Genomic DNA, 15901 nt, shown 5'->3' with positions numbered 1-15901 from the left:
TAATTGGTTCTTTCCAGCTTTCAGGTTCAGTGAGTCTTAAGATCTAACGTATAAAGTGCTCTCTGATATTCCCTTTTCCCTCACTCTTGAAGAATCGGTTTGACCCTGTATCAGTCTGTTTTCATGCTGCTGATAAAGACATACCCGAGACTGGAAAGAAAAAGAGGTTTAATGGACTTATGGTCCACATGACTGGGGAGGCCTCACAATCATGGTGGAAGGCAAGGAGGAGCAGGTCAGATCTTACCTGGATGGCGGCAGGCAAAGAGACCTTGTGCAGGGCCACTCCCCCTTACAAAACCATCAGATCTCGTGAGACTTCTTCACTATTAGGAGAACAGCATGGGAAGGAACTGCCCCATGATTCGATTATCTCCCACCAGGTTCGTCCCACAACGCTTGGGAATTCAAGAGGAGATTTGGGTGGGGACGTAGGCAAACCATATCACACCCTCAGATCTGTTGGTGTATTAGGCCATTCTTGCATTGCTATGTAGAAATACCCGAGACTGGGTAATTCATGAAGACAAGAGGTTTAATGGTTCTGCAGGCTGTACGGGAAACATGGCTCTGGCGTCTGCTTCTGGGACAGGCTGGGGAAGCTGCCAGTCACGGTGGAAGGCGAAGTGGGAGCAGGCACATCACATGGTGAGGGCGGGAGCAAAGAGTGAGGGGGAGTGCCACGCTTCAGTGGCCAGATCTCAGGAGAACTCACTATCCAAAACAGCACCCAGCCATGAGGGAGCCGTCCCCAGGATCTGAACACCTCCCACCAGGCCCTGCCTCCAGCACTGGGGATTACAGTTCAACATGAGATTTCGGCAGGGACAAATATCCAAACTATATCAGGTGGCATTTCTGCAAGTGTTCAGCTGGACGAGTTCTTTGGGTTTAAGGAGAAATTTATGATTTTGATCCAAGGTTTTTGAGTCCTGATCTCTCCTACAGACAGCTTCTATCGTCTTTTCCGTGAAATCTTCCCTTTTCCACCCCCTTTTCAATTCCTGAGCTGGAACTAATTGATGCCTTTTCTCTACTCTTGTCTGTCTTTGCGTATGCATGCCTCTAATATGAGGCTTCACGTTATAGGATTCCTGTTACTTTATTCTGTATTTATTTTTCTCCAAATTCCTTGACACCTTGCCATCCCTGACACGTATTGTGAGGCCAAGGACCGTTCGCTGCTGTGTCCTTTTGATGCCTGGTGCTGAGCAGGTTGTTGGATGGGTGTATTTTAAGGAAAGTCACAAACTTCTGTAATAATTAGTTGTACTGTAGCAAACGTACTCACTTTTCACAAGTAAATCTTGTGATGTCCTGTTGGGCATCTATTACATTTTCAGACAAACATCAGATTTGTTTCTGTCTAAAGAAGTCACAATATCCAGAAACCCCATGCCTGGACAATTCCGGGGTTTTGCTGCAAATTCCATCTGCTGGGTTTGTGAGGTGTGGGGGGTGGGCAGGGTGTCTGTCACTGCTTCGGATGAACAAAACATGCTGTGAGAAGTGTTGTGGACTCTAGATCATAGGGTGTCCCCAGTCATCTGTTTCGTAAGGGTTTCCTTAAAGCATTTCTGTGGCACGTTGGTGGTGGTGGTTTTCACTGGACTTCTGTACCAGGAACAAGTCATATGTGTGCACCAGTGCAAATCAAGGGAAAGATTAACATGGTGCCCCGTTTCCCTCTTCTGCCTGCACCAAGCTAGATCTAGGGAAAGATAAGCATGGTGCCCCGGGGCCGCGTTCCCCTCCCACATGTGCATCCATGTAAAGAGAAACAGAAGTGTAGTGCCACGGTGCTGCCTCCCACTGTGCACTTGCTTTTCTATTTTCCTCTGTGAATTGTACCCTACTTTGCTTTCTGAGAATTTTGGTCTCACTATATATATATATATATATATATATATATATATACGCATATTTTTCTTTTTTTCTTTTCTTTTCTTTTTTTGAGACAGAGTCTTGCTCTATTGCCCAGGCTGGAGTGAAGTGGTATGACCTCAGCTCACTGCAACCTTCACCTCCCAGGTTCAAGCGGTTCTCCTGCCTCAGACTCCTGAATAGTGGGGATCACAGGCACGCATCACCACACCTGGCTAATTTTTATATTTTTAGTAGAGATGGGATTCCATCATGTTGGCCAGGCTAGTCTTGAACTCCTGACCTCAGATGATCCACCCACCTCACCATTTCAGGGGATCAGCAGTCCCAAAGTGCTGGGATTACAGGTGTGAGCCACTGCACCCAGCCTCGTCTCACTATATTGATTATGCCCCAATAATTTCACTATATTGATTATACCCCCTTTTTTTTTTTTTTTTTAACAGAGTTCTACTCATGTCTTTCTGATTTTTAGAGTGAGAGGCAGCTCCCCACTGAAAGGAAGAGCCGGTACTTCAGCCCTGTTCTCTGCTACCAGAGGCAGCTGGTGGCATTCCAGTGACTCAGTTAGTTTCCAGCCTCTGCCGCAGCCCTTGCCCACCCACTGCACAGGCTGTGTCACCTGCACAGTTCTGAGCAACATGCTCCTGGGGCACAGGGAGCTTCTGGAACGTGGAGTCTTTTTTCTCCCCCACTGCCAAGTGTACTGTTTGGGCTTCATGGGCAAGAGCTGTTAATACCCTATGCTTTAATTGCTTCAGAGAGAAGTATTACTATGTTTAGGGAAATGGCGGTTATTGTATGGGACTCATAAGCACTGGAAAATCAGTAACATACTTAATAACTGTATTACTTATCATTTAAATTCTTAGCTAAAGGACCAATATGTGTTTTGGCTGAGTGTGGTGGCTCACACCTGTAATCCCAGCACTTTGGAAGGCAAAGGCAGGCAGATCACAAGGTCAGAAGTTCGAGACAAGCCTAGCCTGGCCAATATGCTGAAATCCCGCCTCTACCAAAAATACAAAAATTAGCCGGGCTTAGTGGTGCCTGCCTGTAGTTACAGCTACTCAGGAGGCCGAGGCAGGAGAGTTATTTGAACCAGGGAAGCGGAGGTTGCAGTGAGCCGAGATCATGCTGCTGGACTCCAGCCTGGGCGGCAGAGTGAGTCTCTGTCTCAAAAAAAAAAAAAAAAAGGAGTGTGTGTTTCTCTTAGAACAAAGAGATCTTAGAGATGTAGTTTCCTAAATGTACAAATGCTGAGAAGGGCCCAGATATACAAAGAGCCCAGAAAGGGTTAGTGGCTTGCCCAAGGTCACACAGCCAGGAATGATGGAATCCAAATGAGAGACCAGGTCTCCTGACTGGCAGGTCACGTTCATGTCAGCACCGAGCTGACTGTGTTTTGGCGTGAAGCCGACTGCAGTAGAAACTCCAGCCTGGGCGACAGAGCCAGACTCCGTCTCAAAAAAAAAATAAAAATAAAAATAAAAATAAAAAAGAAACTGTGTTTTCAGCGTCACTTGCTATAACCAGGAGTAAAGCAAACCAGCGATATGGGCCATGGCTTGTCCTGTCTAAGATCTGGTCCCAGGCAGTATTCAGTATTCCGCATAACTCTTAAGGAATTGCCACTGAGCAGGTGGGTTTTATTAATGGATGATGTGGCAGGGAAGGCGTCTCCTGTCGTCTCCAGTGGCTGTCCCGGGAGAGAACGGGGGAGGTTTGCCATCAGTGGCCGAGGGCATCTCCTGCCTCTGGGGAAGCCACTGGATCATTCACTTTCCCTAGGAGGGTGGCTCTTGATTTTTTAATATCCAGTCTTATTTATGTGTGACATTTTTTATTTTTATTTTTTTCTGTGGAGATGAGATCTTGCTGTGTTGCCCAGGCTGGTCTTGACCTCCTGGGCTCAAGCCATCCTCCCGCCTCCACCCTGCGAAGTGCTGAGATCACAAGTATGAGCCACCGTGCCTGACCTTTTTCTTTCTTTCTTTTTTTTTTTTTCAATTCTCAAGAGTTTTTAAACTTTCACTTGAGAAGCGCAGCTGAAATGGACAGTGCGTTGGCCTCAGCTCTGTACTCAGCAGCCTGGCCCTGGGCTGTGGCCACACCGTGGCATTTCTCTCCAAGCCCCAATTCTTCCAGAAAAGGAGGGAGAGGTGATTAAGTTCATCTTTACTGACTTTCTAATAAATTTTTATAACTCTTTATTCTGAATCTTTACAATGTCGTCTATGGCCTTAGCCCAGCACTGGTAAAATCAACTTTAAAAATGTTAATGATGATACAAAATAGATGAGTTTGATCTTCATTATAAATGATTAACACATTAAAAAATCCAATGTGGCGTGAAAAGTTTAAAGTAACATCTAAGTACTGCTCACAGGGCCACCGTCTTTCCGGACCTGCCTAGCTGGTGTTAGTGGCTCTTTCTTTTGAGCCCTGGTAATCTTTTGCACTCACCTTAGTTACAGTGTTTCTTCCTCACGTTACTTGTTTTCAGAGCCGGCCTATACCTGCGTATGTTTATTCAACAAAACAGTTGTTTATACTTTCAGGTGAGCTGGGTGTAGCGTGGTGCCCTGAGAACAGACAGTTGAGGTACTGGTTCTTCCTTCCAGCTGGGAGCTGCCTCTCACTCTGGTTTGCTGCCGCCCTGCAGAGCGCATCTATGGGGCAGGCGGTGGGGCTGCAGAGCTCGCATGCCAGGACCAGGGGCTCCCGTAGGCCTGGCTGTGCCGTGCCTAACTGGAGTAGCCCAGGCCCTCCACTCTTCAAGCCTTGGTCTTTTCACCTGTAGATTGTGGTTAATAGAAATATATTCTAGGGCTGTTTTAAGGATTAAGGCACTAAAGTGTATAAAATACTTCGCATAGTGCCTGGTGCAATATAAATTTCAGCCATTACTTCGTTATTTTTGCTCATGGTGGTTGCTGGCATCCTGTTTGAACAGCCCCGTGTTAAAACAGTTCGTGAAGCTGTGTACTTTGCGCTACTCTGTGAATCAACCATAAAATAAGGGACGTGGGAAAATCTCAAGACTCATCAGGCTTAGCAATGAAGGTTAAAGACCATTTCTATTGCAGTGTACTAGATTAGGGGACATGGGCTCGGGAGGAACATGGAACCCCCTTCTGCCCTGTGCGTGCTTGCTGGCTGGAAGAGGTGAACCTAGAGGAGATGTGTGCATCCAGGAGCTGAGTCCCATTGGAAAGCTGTGCCTTGTGTCTCCATGAGAAGGAAAACAGCTTTATGGGAAGAAAGTGGGCCCAGCCAGAGGCAGAGCCTGTGGGGAGGCAGGAGACTAGGAGAGAGGGTCTGCTGAGACTTGCAGCCAGGCCGAGGGGCCAGCGTGGGGGCCTCGCCGCACTGTCCTGAAGACACACCCAGAAAACCCCTGGCTGCGCCTGCTGGCCTGGTGCATTTCAGAGGAGCAGATTTGCAAAGTAGTACATTTAAGTGCGTCCCTTTTTTCAGTGCTAATGGATTTCCTGATAAGTAGGAAATGTGAAAAATGCTGAGGAAAAAATTCCCTAGCAACACAAAAATTACTTCTAATTTTCTGTATCCCCTTGTGGTCTGTGTTCCTGTGTGATGGTATTATATAATCACATGCCATTTTATAGCCTGCTTTTAAAATTTAATACTCTTGTAACATTTTTGGTATTAATAATTGCTCTTAATCATAACTTTTAAAGCTATATGACATTTCATAATACACCTTTTTTTGTGTATTTATTTTTTGGGGCAGATTTCACAAAGTCAAATTATTATTTCAGTTTCAACATTTATGTAGTTCTTATTTACATATTATAACGAACCTTATAAAAGAATTGGACAAGTTATAACGTGGACCAATACTATCATAGAATTCCCTGTATTGGTTGCCATCACTTAGAAGAAGTTGGCTAATATAGTAAATATTAATTGGTATCATGAAATTCTCATTTTAAAATTTTTAAGTTGTTGGTTATAATAAAGAATGAATTTTCTTCATGTATTTGTTACTAGTTTTTATTCTAATGCATTTCTGCCTGTAAGGTATAACTATAACTTAACATGCATCCAAGTGCACGCATCCAGAATATGGTACTGGGGGCGTCTTTACACATGCATGCACCAGTTCCCCACACCCACGTACCTCCGCCACACCCACACCCATGATGCACCCACACCCTCCCACACACCTCCCACACGCCTGCACCTGCCGCACGCCCACACACACGTGCATTCACACCCGTGTACACCCACCATACCCATGTACCCACAGACCCTCACACACATGCTTACATACACACCTGCACCTGCCTCGCACCCACACCCCCTCCACACACACCTGCACCTCCCCCACACCCACACACATACAGAGGTGGGCCACGTACCTGTGCTCCCACACACGCACACCCACGCATATACACGTGTAGACCATGTACCCCTGCTCCCACACAGGTGCACACCTGCATGCACATGCTCCCACACCCATATGCACCCGTGTCACTGCCATGGAGGGCACCCCAGCAGTCCCCTAAGATTCCTGGAGTCTGGGCCAACTCCAGGCCCGCAGTGAATGGTCTCTGTCATTTGCGTGAGGTAATCGCACAAGGTGCTCCTTCTCCTGTCTGATTTTTCTCACTCAGCGTTGTCTGTGCGTGTGTTGTTGTTACTTGTCATTACTGTGAGAACTGCATTTGTGAATATACCACAACTGATTTACCCGTTCTATTGTGGGTTTTTTTTTTTTTTTTTGGAGACAGAGTCTCACTCTGTCACCCAGGCTGGAGTGCAGTGGTGTGATCTCAGCTCACTGCAACCTCCCCTTCCTGGGTTGAAGTGATTCTCCTGCCTCAGCCCCCCCCCAAGCAACTGGGATTATAGACGCCTGCCACTACGCCCAGCTAATTTTTAAATTTTTAGTAGAGACGGGGTTTCACCATATTGGCCAGGCTGGTCTTAAACTCCTGACCTCAGGTGACCTACCCGCCTTGGCTTCCCAAAGTGCTGGGATTGCAGGTGTGAGCCACCGCACCTGGCCTACCCATTCTATTGTTGATGGACATCTGAGATGTTTACTGCTTTGACTATCAAAAATATATCTGCTGTGAAAATTCTTGCACTTGCCTTTTCTTTGGTGTTTGTAGGGTGTATCCCCAATTGTAGAGATGTGGCATCATAGGACATATGTATTTCTACCAAATATTTTTCTCAATATCACTTAGTAATTATTTAATAATTAATAGTATATTATAAATGTGTAACAGGTCCACAGAGGAAGAAAACTGTTCATAGGTAAACTTTCCTTGGGTGTGGAAAGTAAAAAGAGTACAATAAAGTTTCACTTATAAAAACAAGTGCTGTGTTCATTTCCCTGGTTCTTAGATGTGTAATTTGTAATTGGAAACTGCTCACTGGGAATATTTCTGAACCTGCTGTGGGAACTGCAGTGGCCCCGAATGGAAAGGGCGGGCGCACATGCTCACCGGGCTCCTGCTCTGCAGCGGGCAAGCCGGCCATGTCTGGCTTCTCCCTGGCCCCAGCACCCGGTACTGGTGGCCCCGCTCTACTCCTGGGAGATTCTGGTTCAGCTCACATGGCTCTGGCACTGGCCAGGTATGAATTCCATTCTGAGCAAGTCCAGAATGACTCCTCGGGTTGACCTTATACTGCTATGAAGAAATAACTGAGACTGGGTAATTGATAAAGAACAGAGGATTTTTTGGCTCACATTTTGGAGCTGTGCAGGAAACATAGCAGCAGCTGCTTCTGGGGAGGCCTCAGGAAACTTCCAATCATGGCGGAAGGCGAGGAGGGAGCAGCCGCCTCACATGGTGGAAGCAGGAGTCAAGGAGGGGGAAGATGCCACTCACTTTTTGGTGGTGGTTGTTGTTGAGACGGAGTCTCTCTCTGCCACCCAGGCTGGAGTGCAGTGGCACGATCTTGGCTTATTGCAACCTCCACCTCCTGGGTTCGTGCCATTCTCCTGCCTCAGCCTCCCGAGTAGCTGAGACTACAGGTGCCCGCCACCACGCCTGGCTAATTTTTTGTATCTTTAGTAGAAATGATTGGCCAGGCCGGTCTCAAACTCCTGACCTCAGGTGATCCGCCCGCCTCGTCCTCCCAAAGTGCTACAATTACAGGCGTGAGCCACCGCGCCCAGCCCACGCCACTCACTTTTAAATGACCAGGTCTCAGGAGAATTCCCTCTCGTGAGGACTGTACCAAGTGGGGATGGTGCTAACCCATTCGTGAAGGCCCATCCGCCATGATCCAGTCACCTCCCACCAGGCCCCACGTCCGACATTGGGATTGCAATTTGACGTGAGATTTGGACGGGACACAGAGCCACACCGTATCAGACCCTGAGAGGAGCAGCTGGAAATGATGAAAGGGCCGTCTGAGGCGTGGGTGACGTGTAGGTGCTACTGGGTATTGTGGAGACAGTTTAAACATAGCATTTAATGTTTGTTTTGATTGCAAACGTATTGCGGAGTGGACCAGGCATGGTCAGGCTCAGACCTAATTAGGCAAAATGGTAAAAGTACAAATAAAGCACAAAGAAGTAAAGGAAAACCACCTACAATTCCACCATCCGACACCATTCAGGTACCTGCTAGTTGTCTTGTTTGGACACGCATACTTTTTTGAAACAAACAAACAAGAAAAGGATGTAGCATTCGTACAGTTTCTTTTTTATATTATCTTCTAAAATATATATCACATCGTTCCATGCCACTGAGTAGTCTACAGTATACCGAATGGTGTCATAATATTATATTACCCTCAAATACTACAATGTATTTGAACGGTTTCCTATTACTAAACATTTAGGTGACTTCTAATTTTTTTATTACAATAATCAATGCCATAGTAAATGTACTTGGATATAAATCTTTTGTGCAGATCCATGAATATTTTTCTTGGTCCAGATTTACTTTTAAAAGAGGAATTACGTTTTCTCATTGACTTGGGTATTGGTAAGAAATTAAATGTGAAATCATTTCAATTCCTCTAAAAGTTATCCTGGAAAGAATGGAGATACTATATTTAACTTTCTTATGTAGTGGCTAAAATGTTATACCATTTAATTTCATAAGATAATAGGCACCAGTGACTGTTGGACTTGTTTTTGAAAAGAGAATAAAAGCGTGTGAATATACAGTCCTTTCTTACTCTCTCCCACCTTAATCATGTCTGACGTATGAGTCGAGCTCTGCCCACTATAGACAGAGTGGGCCAGGCACGGTCAGTCCCAGACCTAATTAGGCAGTCGTGGCCTGCCGCCCCTGCCCTCCCCAGCAGCCATGCAGCAGGCTGGGAGGACCTTGCTGATAGGGACAGCCCTGAGCAGCTCTGGCCTTGACACCAACAGTGGCTCAGTCTTAGAACCACTTGAAGACACAACATTTGGTGCCTTATTTCTTTAAGACTGGGTATGACCAGAGGGCAATCTTACGTAGCTTGCAATCTGAAAAATGTTCCACAGGGATTTTCTAACTTGTCTTTGAAGAGGAGTCCAGTAAGAAATTATAGAAGTACATACTCTTGGCCCAACAACAATTAATTAAAGATGTATCTGTCATGAAATGTGCATGTGATTATTCTTTGTAATCATGACGTCTGATGAAGGTACTGAGGAAAGTGTTTGAGATCCTGATGTGCTCTTGTATTTCTAGATCCACATCATAGATTTCGACGATGAAAACAACATTATAAATAAAAATGTCCTCCTCCATCAAGCGGGTGAAATCTGGCACATTAGTGCTAGTCCTGCAGACAGAGGTGTGCTGGCGACCTGCTACAACAGAAGTAAGTGCGGCTTTTCTGAGGTACCTGGTCACTGGACGTATTTCCTAAGACTGGTTTTGTATTGCTAATGGGTCGACACATGACTTAAAAGATTTAACCATTAATGAAGGTGTTGCATACACAGAGAAGCCGTGATATTGGTGTTTGCAGAAATTATTAGAATCTTAAGATTCTCAGAATTGAAGCTGGAATCAGCTGTTCCAGGAACGTTGACCCCTTGGTCAGGGAAGTACAGTGCTGGAGGTTCTGGTGAGGCAGACACAGGCATCCTGATGCAGAAACTGGACGTTGCAGGCAGCAGCAGGGATTCACCTCTTTCCTATAGTGTCTTGGTGACTGTCTTCCAGTCCTCTTTGGTAAGGGCAGTTCCGTGCACACACACGCGTTGACTGGTGATACGCCTGATAGGCTTCTTCCTGCCTGCTGTTGGACTCTCTAGGCTCTTGGGGCTCTGGGGCTCTGGGACCTTAGTTTGTGTCAATGCAGACACCTGAGTCACTGAACTGAGCCTCCCTCTTCCCCAGTTCTCCTTGTTCGGTCATCGTCAATGACTCCTTTCTAAATTCTGGCTCTATGGAGAAATATCTCCTAGGATCTCTTTCTTTACCATGTACGCCAGAACAAATTCTTTGTAGTTTTTGATATGTAGTTTCTAAAATGTTGCCTTCATTTGTCCCACAGGCTGAATGACTTTTTAGATACTTTTAATGCATTCTGTCTGATCTTCCCTCTCATACCCTGGCTTCAGAATATTGATGTGTAGGGATTGCATGGCTTGTGTATCAGGCTGGTCACCAGGACGTCCTGATCTAAAATTCTGCTTTCACCGAGTTCTGTGTATGTTTCCCTTCCCTTTCCCTTTGCTTTTCCCTTTCTTTTCTTTTCTTGACAGAGTGTCACTCTGTCACCCAGGCTGGAGTGCAGTGGTACAATCTGGGCTCACTGCAACCTCCGCCTCCTGGGTTCAAGCAGTTCTCCTGCCTCAGCCTCTTGAGTAGCTGTGATTACAGGTGCACGTCATCATGCCCGGCTAATGTTTATATTTTTAATAGAGACAGGGTTTCACCATGTTGTCCAGGCTGGTCTTGAACTTTTGACCTCAGGTGATCCAACCGCCTCGGCCTCCCAAAGTGCTAGGATTACAGACGTGAGCCACTGTGCCCGGCCCTCCTTCCACTTTAACTTCACAGCCGCCCCGTGGCCGCTCTCTGAGGGCCCTGCCTTCCACTTGGAGGGCAATGTGGCTTGTGGCTGAGTGTGGCTGTGCGTCTCCCTCCTGCCAGCGGGAGGTTGGGGATCCGAGAGCCTCCTTGTGTTTTGTCTGCTCTCTGTGCCGACTGGTCCAAGCTGACAGTGTCTCAGCAGAAACACGTTTCTCAAGAATCTGTGGGTCTTCAGTAGATTTCCTGAGGCTTCACTTTCTCAGACAAGAGCCTAACTGCAGATGTGTTAGAAATGATCTCTTCTCGGCCTCCTGCTAAGATGGCCAAGGGACTGCCCCCTTCACCCTTGACCCTTCACCTTCACCCTTCACTCTTCACTCTCTCTTCTGCCTGAGGATCTGTGAAATGCTTCCTCCGCTTCTTGAGAGGCCCTTCCTGGGCCTGCACTCTGACCTCCTGATCTTCCCGAGGCTTTAACCACATGCAGTGTGGCCCATCCTCAGCCTTTTCTTAGGGGCACACCCTCCTGACAGTCAGGGTATTAGTCCATTCTCGCACTGCTATGAAGAACTACCTGGGACTGAGTAATTTATGAAGAAGTTTAATGGACTCACAGTTCTGCAGGCTTAACAGGAAGCATGACTGGGTGGCCTCAGGAAATGCACAGTCACCGTGGGGGTGACGGGGAAGCCAGGGCCTTCTTCACAAGGCAGCAGGAGAGAGAGAGCCAAGTGGGAAGAGCCACACACCTTCAAACAACCAGATCTTCTGAGAACTTACTGTCACGAGAACAGCAAGGGGGAAATCCACCCCGTGATCCAGTCGTCTCCCACCAGGTTCCTCCCTGACACGTGGGGATTACAATTCAAGATGAGATTTGGGTGGGGACACAGACCCAGGCCATATCAGTTAGGCTTTTCATTTCAGCGCCTTTTCTGGCTGGAGACGCTGGGCTTTTAGTTACTCCACCATCGCATAGCTCTTCCCGCATTTGCCCTCTCCTCCACCCTTGCCCTGTCCCCCGACCAGGAAACCCCCCAAGTGCAGGACCAGCCTCAGCACAACAAGAGCTGCCTCCACGACCCTGCAGGGCACGGCCTTTCTGCCCCCTGGATATTCCAGGCACGCTCTGCTTTTTCTGTGGCTCCTCAAAAGCCTCCCAGCCTCTACCCACTGCTGGAATCCAGAGCTCCTCCTGCATTTCAGGCATTTGTTACCGCAGCCCCTGCTTCCATAGTCATTATACACTGCAGAGGAATTCCCACAAACATAGCGGCTTCCAACAGCACATGCCTCTTCAATGGTATGTACTGGCTGTGGCTTCGTAGGGCCCTGGCCTGGGGTCTCCAGGCTGCCATCCAGGCCCCTGCCAGGCTTTGTCAGGGCTCTCACCTCACGTGGCTCCTGGGGTTATAGGATGCAGGCTTGTTTCCTGGCTGTCTGCTGGGACCACCCTCAGCTGCTCCCAGCTGTAAGTGGGCTTTGAGTTAAGCTGCCAAGTTTGTGGCAATTTGTAGGAGCAACAGAAAACTAACACAGTTGCCGAGCAATCTTGGTCTTGTTGGTCGTCCACACGCATAAGTTGATCGCGTCCTTCAAGTTACCCTGGATCTCGTGATTTTCAGTCGTGGCTTCCAGAGACTGACTCTTTCTGCCAGACTTCAAAGGCAGCATGGATCTTCTGTTAAATATTTCCCTAATCTGTCAGCCTCTCGAGGAAGAAAGACAAAATTGTTCCACAATATTCATGTCTAAGTTCCAAGAATTCTGTTTTATTCCTGCCATAGGCAGAGCTGAGATTTACATCCCGCAGGGAAGGCTGTTTTCCAGTGTGAAATGCTGTGAGTTCCTGCTCTGATCAGGAAAGAGCAGCACAGCTACTTGACTCGTGCTTAACCTGGCTCTTCGCCCTTCGAAGCACGCGTGGCGCCGGGTCTCACCTGAATCGGGTCATCTGCAGCAGCGGTCGTGCCCACGGGGCACGGCGCCAGGCCCTCCGGCTTCAGGTGCCTCCGGACAAGCCTGGAGTCACAGACCCAAGCTTGCTCTGCATAACCCAGTGCAGGGGAAACGTTCTAGAGACTTCCTGTGTTTTGCAAACATACTTGTGCTCTGTAGTTTTTGCACTTAGCTCGCCTCTGAATCACTAGGCTTCCACATTTCAATGAATCAAATATGAATTAAATCCAAAAGCACCACAAACTTAGAGTAGACGACATTGCTTAAATCGTCACTTCATTGTCACAAATCTCTTTGCGAAGATCAGAGTCGCACTGTATCCTCCTTGTCTTCCAATAGCGTTTTCTCCCATTGTGCTTCCCCTGCCGTTGCCCGGGCTGTTGGGAGGCCTCTTGCGGCGTTTACTGTGTGTCTGTTCCTGGTGTGCTGTTTATTGGGATGTGCTGATAGAGCAGCTCCTGTTGTCTGCTGTCCTTGGAGCCCCACACGTGTTTTCTTTGTTCCTCCTCCTCTGTAGCCCTTCTTTCTTTTTGTTTCCATTAGTGTGTGTGGTATTTTGGTGAACGGTTGGCATCTTTTAATGAAGAGACCGAGGGCTTCTGAGACACGCCTTTCGGGGCACACCCTGTGTGGGGCAGGGGCAGGCAGTGTGGGAAGTAGAACCGTAGGTGGAGAGGGCGGGCGGATCACAGGCCAGCTGGCGTGAGTTGTTAGGAGCACCCTCCTTCTGGCAGGCGGTTGCCCTCTTCTTTTTTTTTTTTTTTTGAGACCGAGTCTCGCTGTGTCGCCCAGGCTGGAGTGCAGTGGCCAGATCTTGGCTCACTGCAAGCTCCGCCTCCCGAGTTCACGCCATTCTTCTGCCTCAGCCTCCCGAGTAGCTGGGACTACAGGCGCCCGCCACCTCGCCTGGCTAGTTTTTTGTATTTTTTAGTAGAGATGGGGTTTCACCGTGTTAGCCAGGATAGTCTCGATCTCCTGACCTCGTGATCTGCCCGTCTCGGCCTCCCGGTTGCCCTCTTCTAAAGTTGTTTTCTGTGTCTTTCTTCACAGATGTCCTGAAATCCTTTTTCAGGCTTTTTTTTTTTTTTTTTTTTTTTGAGATAGAGCCTCGCTCTTGGCTCTTGTCACCCAGTCTGGAGTGCAGTGGCACAATCTTGGCTCACTGCAACCTCCGCCTCCCAGACTCAAGCAATCCTCCCACCTCAGCCTCTCAAAATAGCTGGCACCACAGGTATGCACTGCCATATCTGGCTGATATATATATATATTTTTAATCTGGCTGATTTTTAAAAACATTTGTAGTAGAGATGAGGTCTCACTGTGTTGCCCAGGCTGGTCTTGAACTCCTGAGCTCAAGTGATCTGCCCGCTTCAGCCTCCCAAAGCGCTGGGATTACAGGAGTGAGCCATTGCACCTGGCCTTCCATGGATCTTATGGGGAGGAAAGGAGACAGCAGCCATGGAGACGGGGCCTCTGGGAGAGTGTCTGGAAACAATTCATTTGGAGGGCCTCACTCTTCTTTAGGATGTTGCTATTGGTTGTTTGTCAGAAGCAACAGTGTTTACATTCTATCTTTACTGCTTCACACTGAGTCTCTTCTAATCAGTGAAGTCTGTAGTGCGATAGAACTCTTGTGCACACAAGCACACGTGCTAGAATGAACATCACAAATATGCAGAAGTGGATGAGCTCGTGGCTTATTTTTTTAAATGCAAGCAAGAAACCCTTTCTTGTACCCTGACTATTCATAGGAAGGGTGGTCAGGAACGGCAGTGTTGAGTTCCCCGTGCACAGCTGAAGAAGGATCTGGCGCTCACAGGCAAAGTCTCCTTGAAGAGTGATGTTCTCTTCACATTGTCTTAGAAAATGATAGAAAATTTGCATGAGGTTAAAGTATCCTAAAAAGTCAGACATTTTCAGATTAAACCATACATCCATATCTCTTAGCTTAAATCTCTATTCATGCAAGGAACAAGTGGCAGATTGCCATCGATTACTGATAGAGATTTATACCTGCTGTTGATCTATTTTCAGTTATTACCTGTGATGATTGTGAAAAGGACATTCTTGGAGTTGGTGAAAGGGGGAGTTGTAGCACAATAAACTCATGGAATGTTTTCTACATAGATGATGAAGATTTAAAAAACAACTTAACTCTCCCTTCTGATAATTTTATAAGAAGAATGCATGTCTATGAAAGCAAAAGGAGTAACTGTGGCCAGGGTAGAAGCTGTCTCGACGGGACTGTACGTACTTGAAACAGGAGAGATCTCCACAGTGACTAGTCTGTGGGAGTAGATTGCGGGTCGGATACGGAGGTGGGGACGTGGCAGGTGGCAGGCTGGCCTCCGAGGAGCACGCAGGCCTCCACACACAGCAAATAATGGCACAACCTGCAGGTCTCAATTGGACCTGGAGCCACACGAGGCTGTGGTGTTGCCACCTGAAAGAAGCCTGGTCACGCAGGGAATTAACATGAGTGATATATTTCTCTTGGGATTTCTCCCTTTGGAGCTGCCAGGTACTTCCAGTCACCTCCCTCCCCAGTTTATGTGCACTTCAGAATATGCTGCCAGCAGGCCTTGACCTTTTCTATGCATCTCACTTCCTATATTTAGAACTTGTTTCACCCAAGGTTTTCTTAAGGTTCATTGAGAAAAAAGCATATGTTTCAGATAAACATTAAAAAAACCCAACTTTGCTGCTTTAATTTCTAATGTATGTTTCTGAATTAGGGTACACCAAGTATGCCTGCCTCTGCTCACACCGTCTCATGAGTGTACCTGTGCCTGCCTCTGCTCATGCTGTATCATGTGTGTGGGCCTGCCTCTGCTCACACCACCTCATGAGTGTGCACATGCCTACTTCTGCTCACACCACCTCATAAGTGTGTGCCTGCCTCTGTTCACACCATCTCATGAGTGTACATGTGCCTGCCTCTGCTCACACCGTCTCGTGAGTGTGTGCCCCTGCCTCTGCTCACAGTGTCTCATGAGTATACATGCACCTTCCTCTGCTCACACCACCTCATGAGTGTGTGTCCCTGCCTCTGCTCACACCATCTCATGAGTGTACATGTGCCTGCCTCT

The 15901-nt window shown here is 47.4% G+C and overlaps 1 protein-coding gene across 7 annotated transcripts in view; it reads left to right on the top strand.

Moving 5' to 3' along the window:
• The window catches only part of EIPR1 (EARP complex and GARP complex interacting protein 1), a 173420-nt gene that overhangs the window by 23232 nt on the left and 134287 nt on the right, over window positions 1-15901 (top strand). For 4 of the 7 annotated variants that reach the window (XR_002728297.2, XM_023198726.2, XM_023198717.2 and 1 more), the window contains exon 3: window positions 9558-9690. The exons of the other annotated variants lie outside the window; for them this stretch is intronic. Coding sequence is in view for 3 of the 4 variants with exons in the window: in XM_023198726.2 (XP_023054494.1) it covers window positions 9558-9690 (133 nt within the window). In the remaining variant the exon portion in view is untranslated. The remainder of the gene's footprint in view (window positions 1-9557; window positions 9691-15901) is intronic. 7 annotated transcript variants of the gene reach the window in all.

The sequence above is a fragment of the Piliocolobus tephrosceles genome, chromosome 15, assembly GCF_002776525.5.
Source record: "Piliocolobus tephrosceles isolate RC106 chromosome 15, ASM277652v3, whole genome shotgun sequence".
Taxonomy (NCBI): Eukaryota; Metazoa; Chordata; class Mammalia; order Primates; family Cercopithecidae; genus Piliocolobus; species Piliocolobus tephrosceles.
This window is presented reverse-complemented; position numbering and strand designations above follow the sequence as displayed.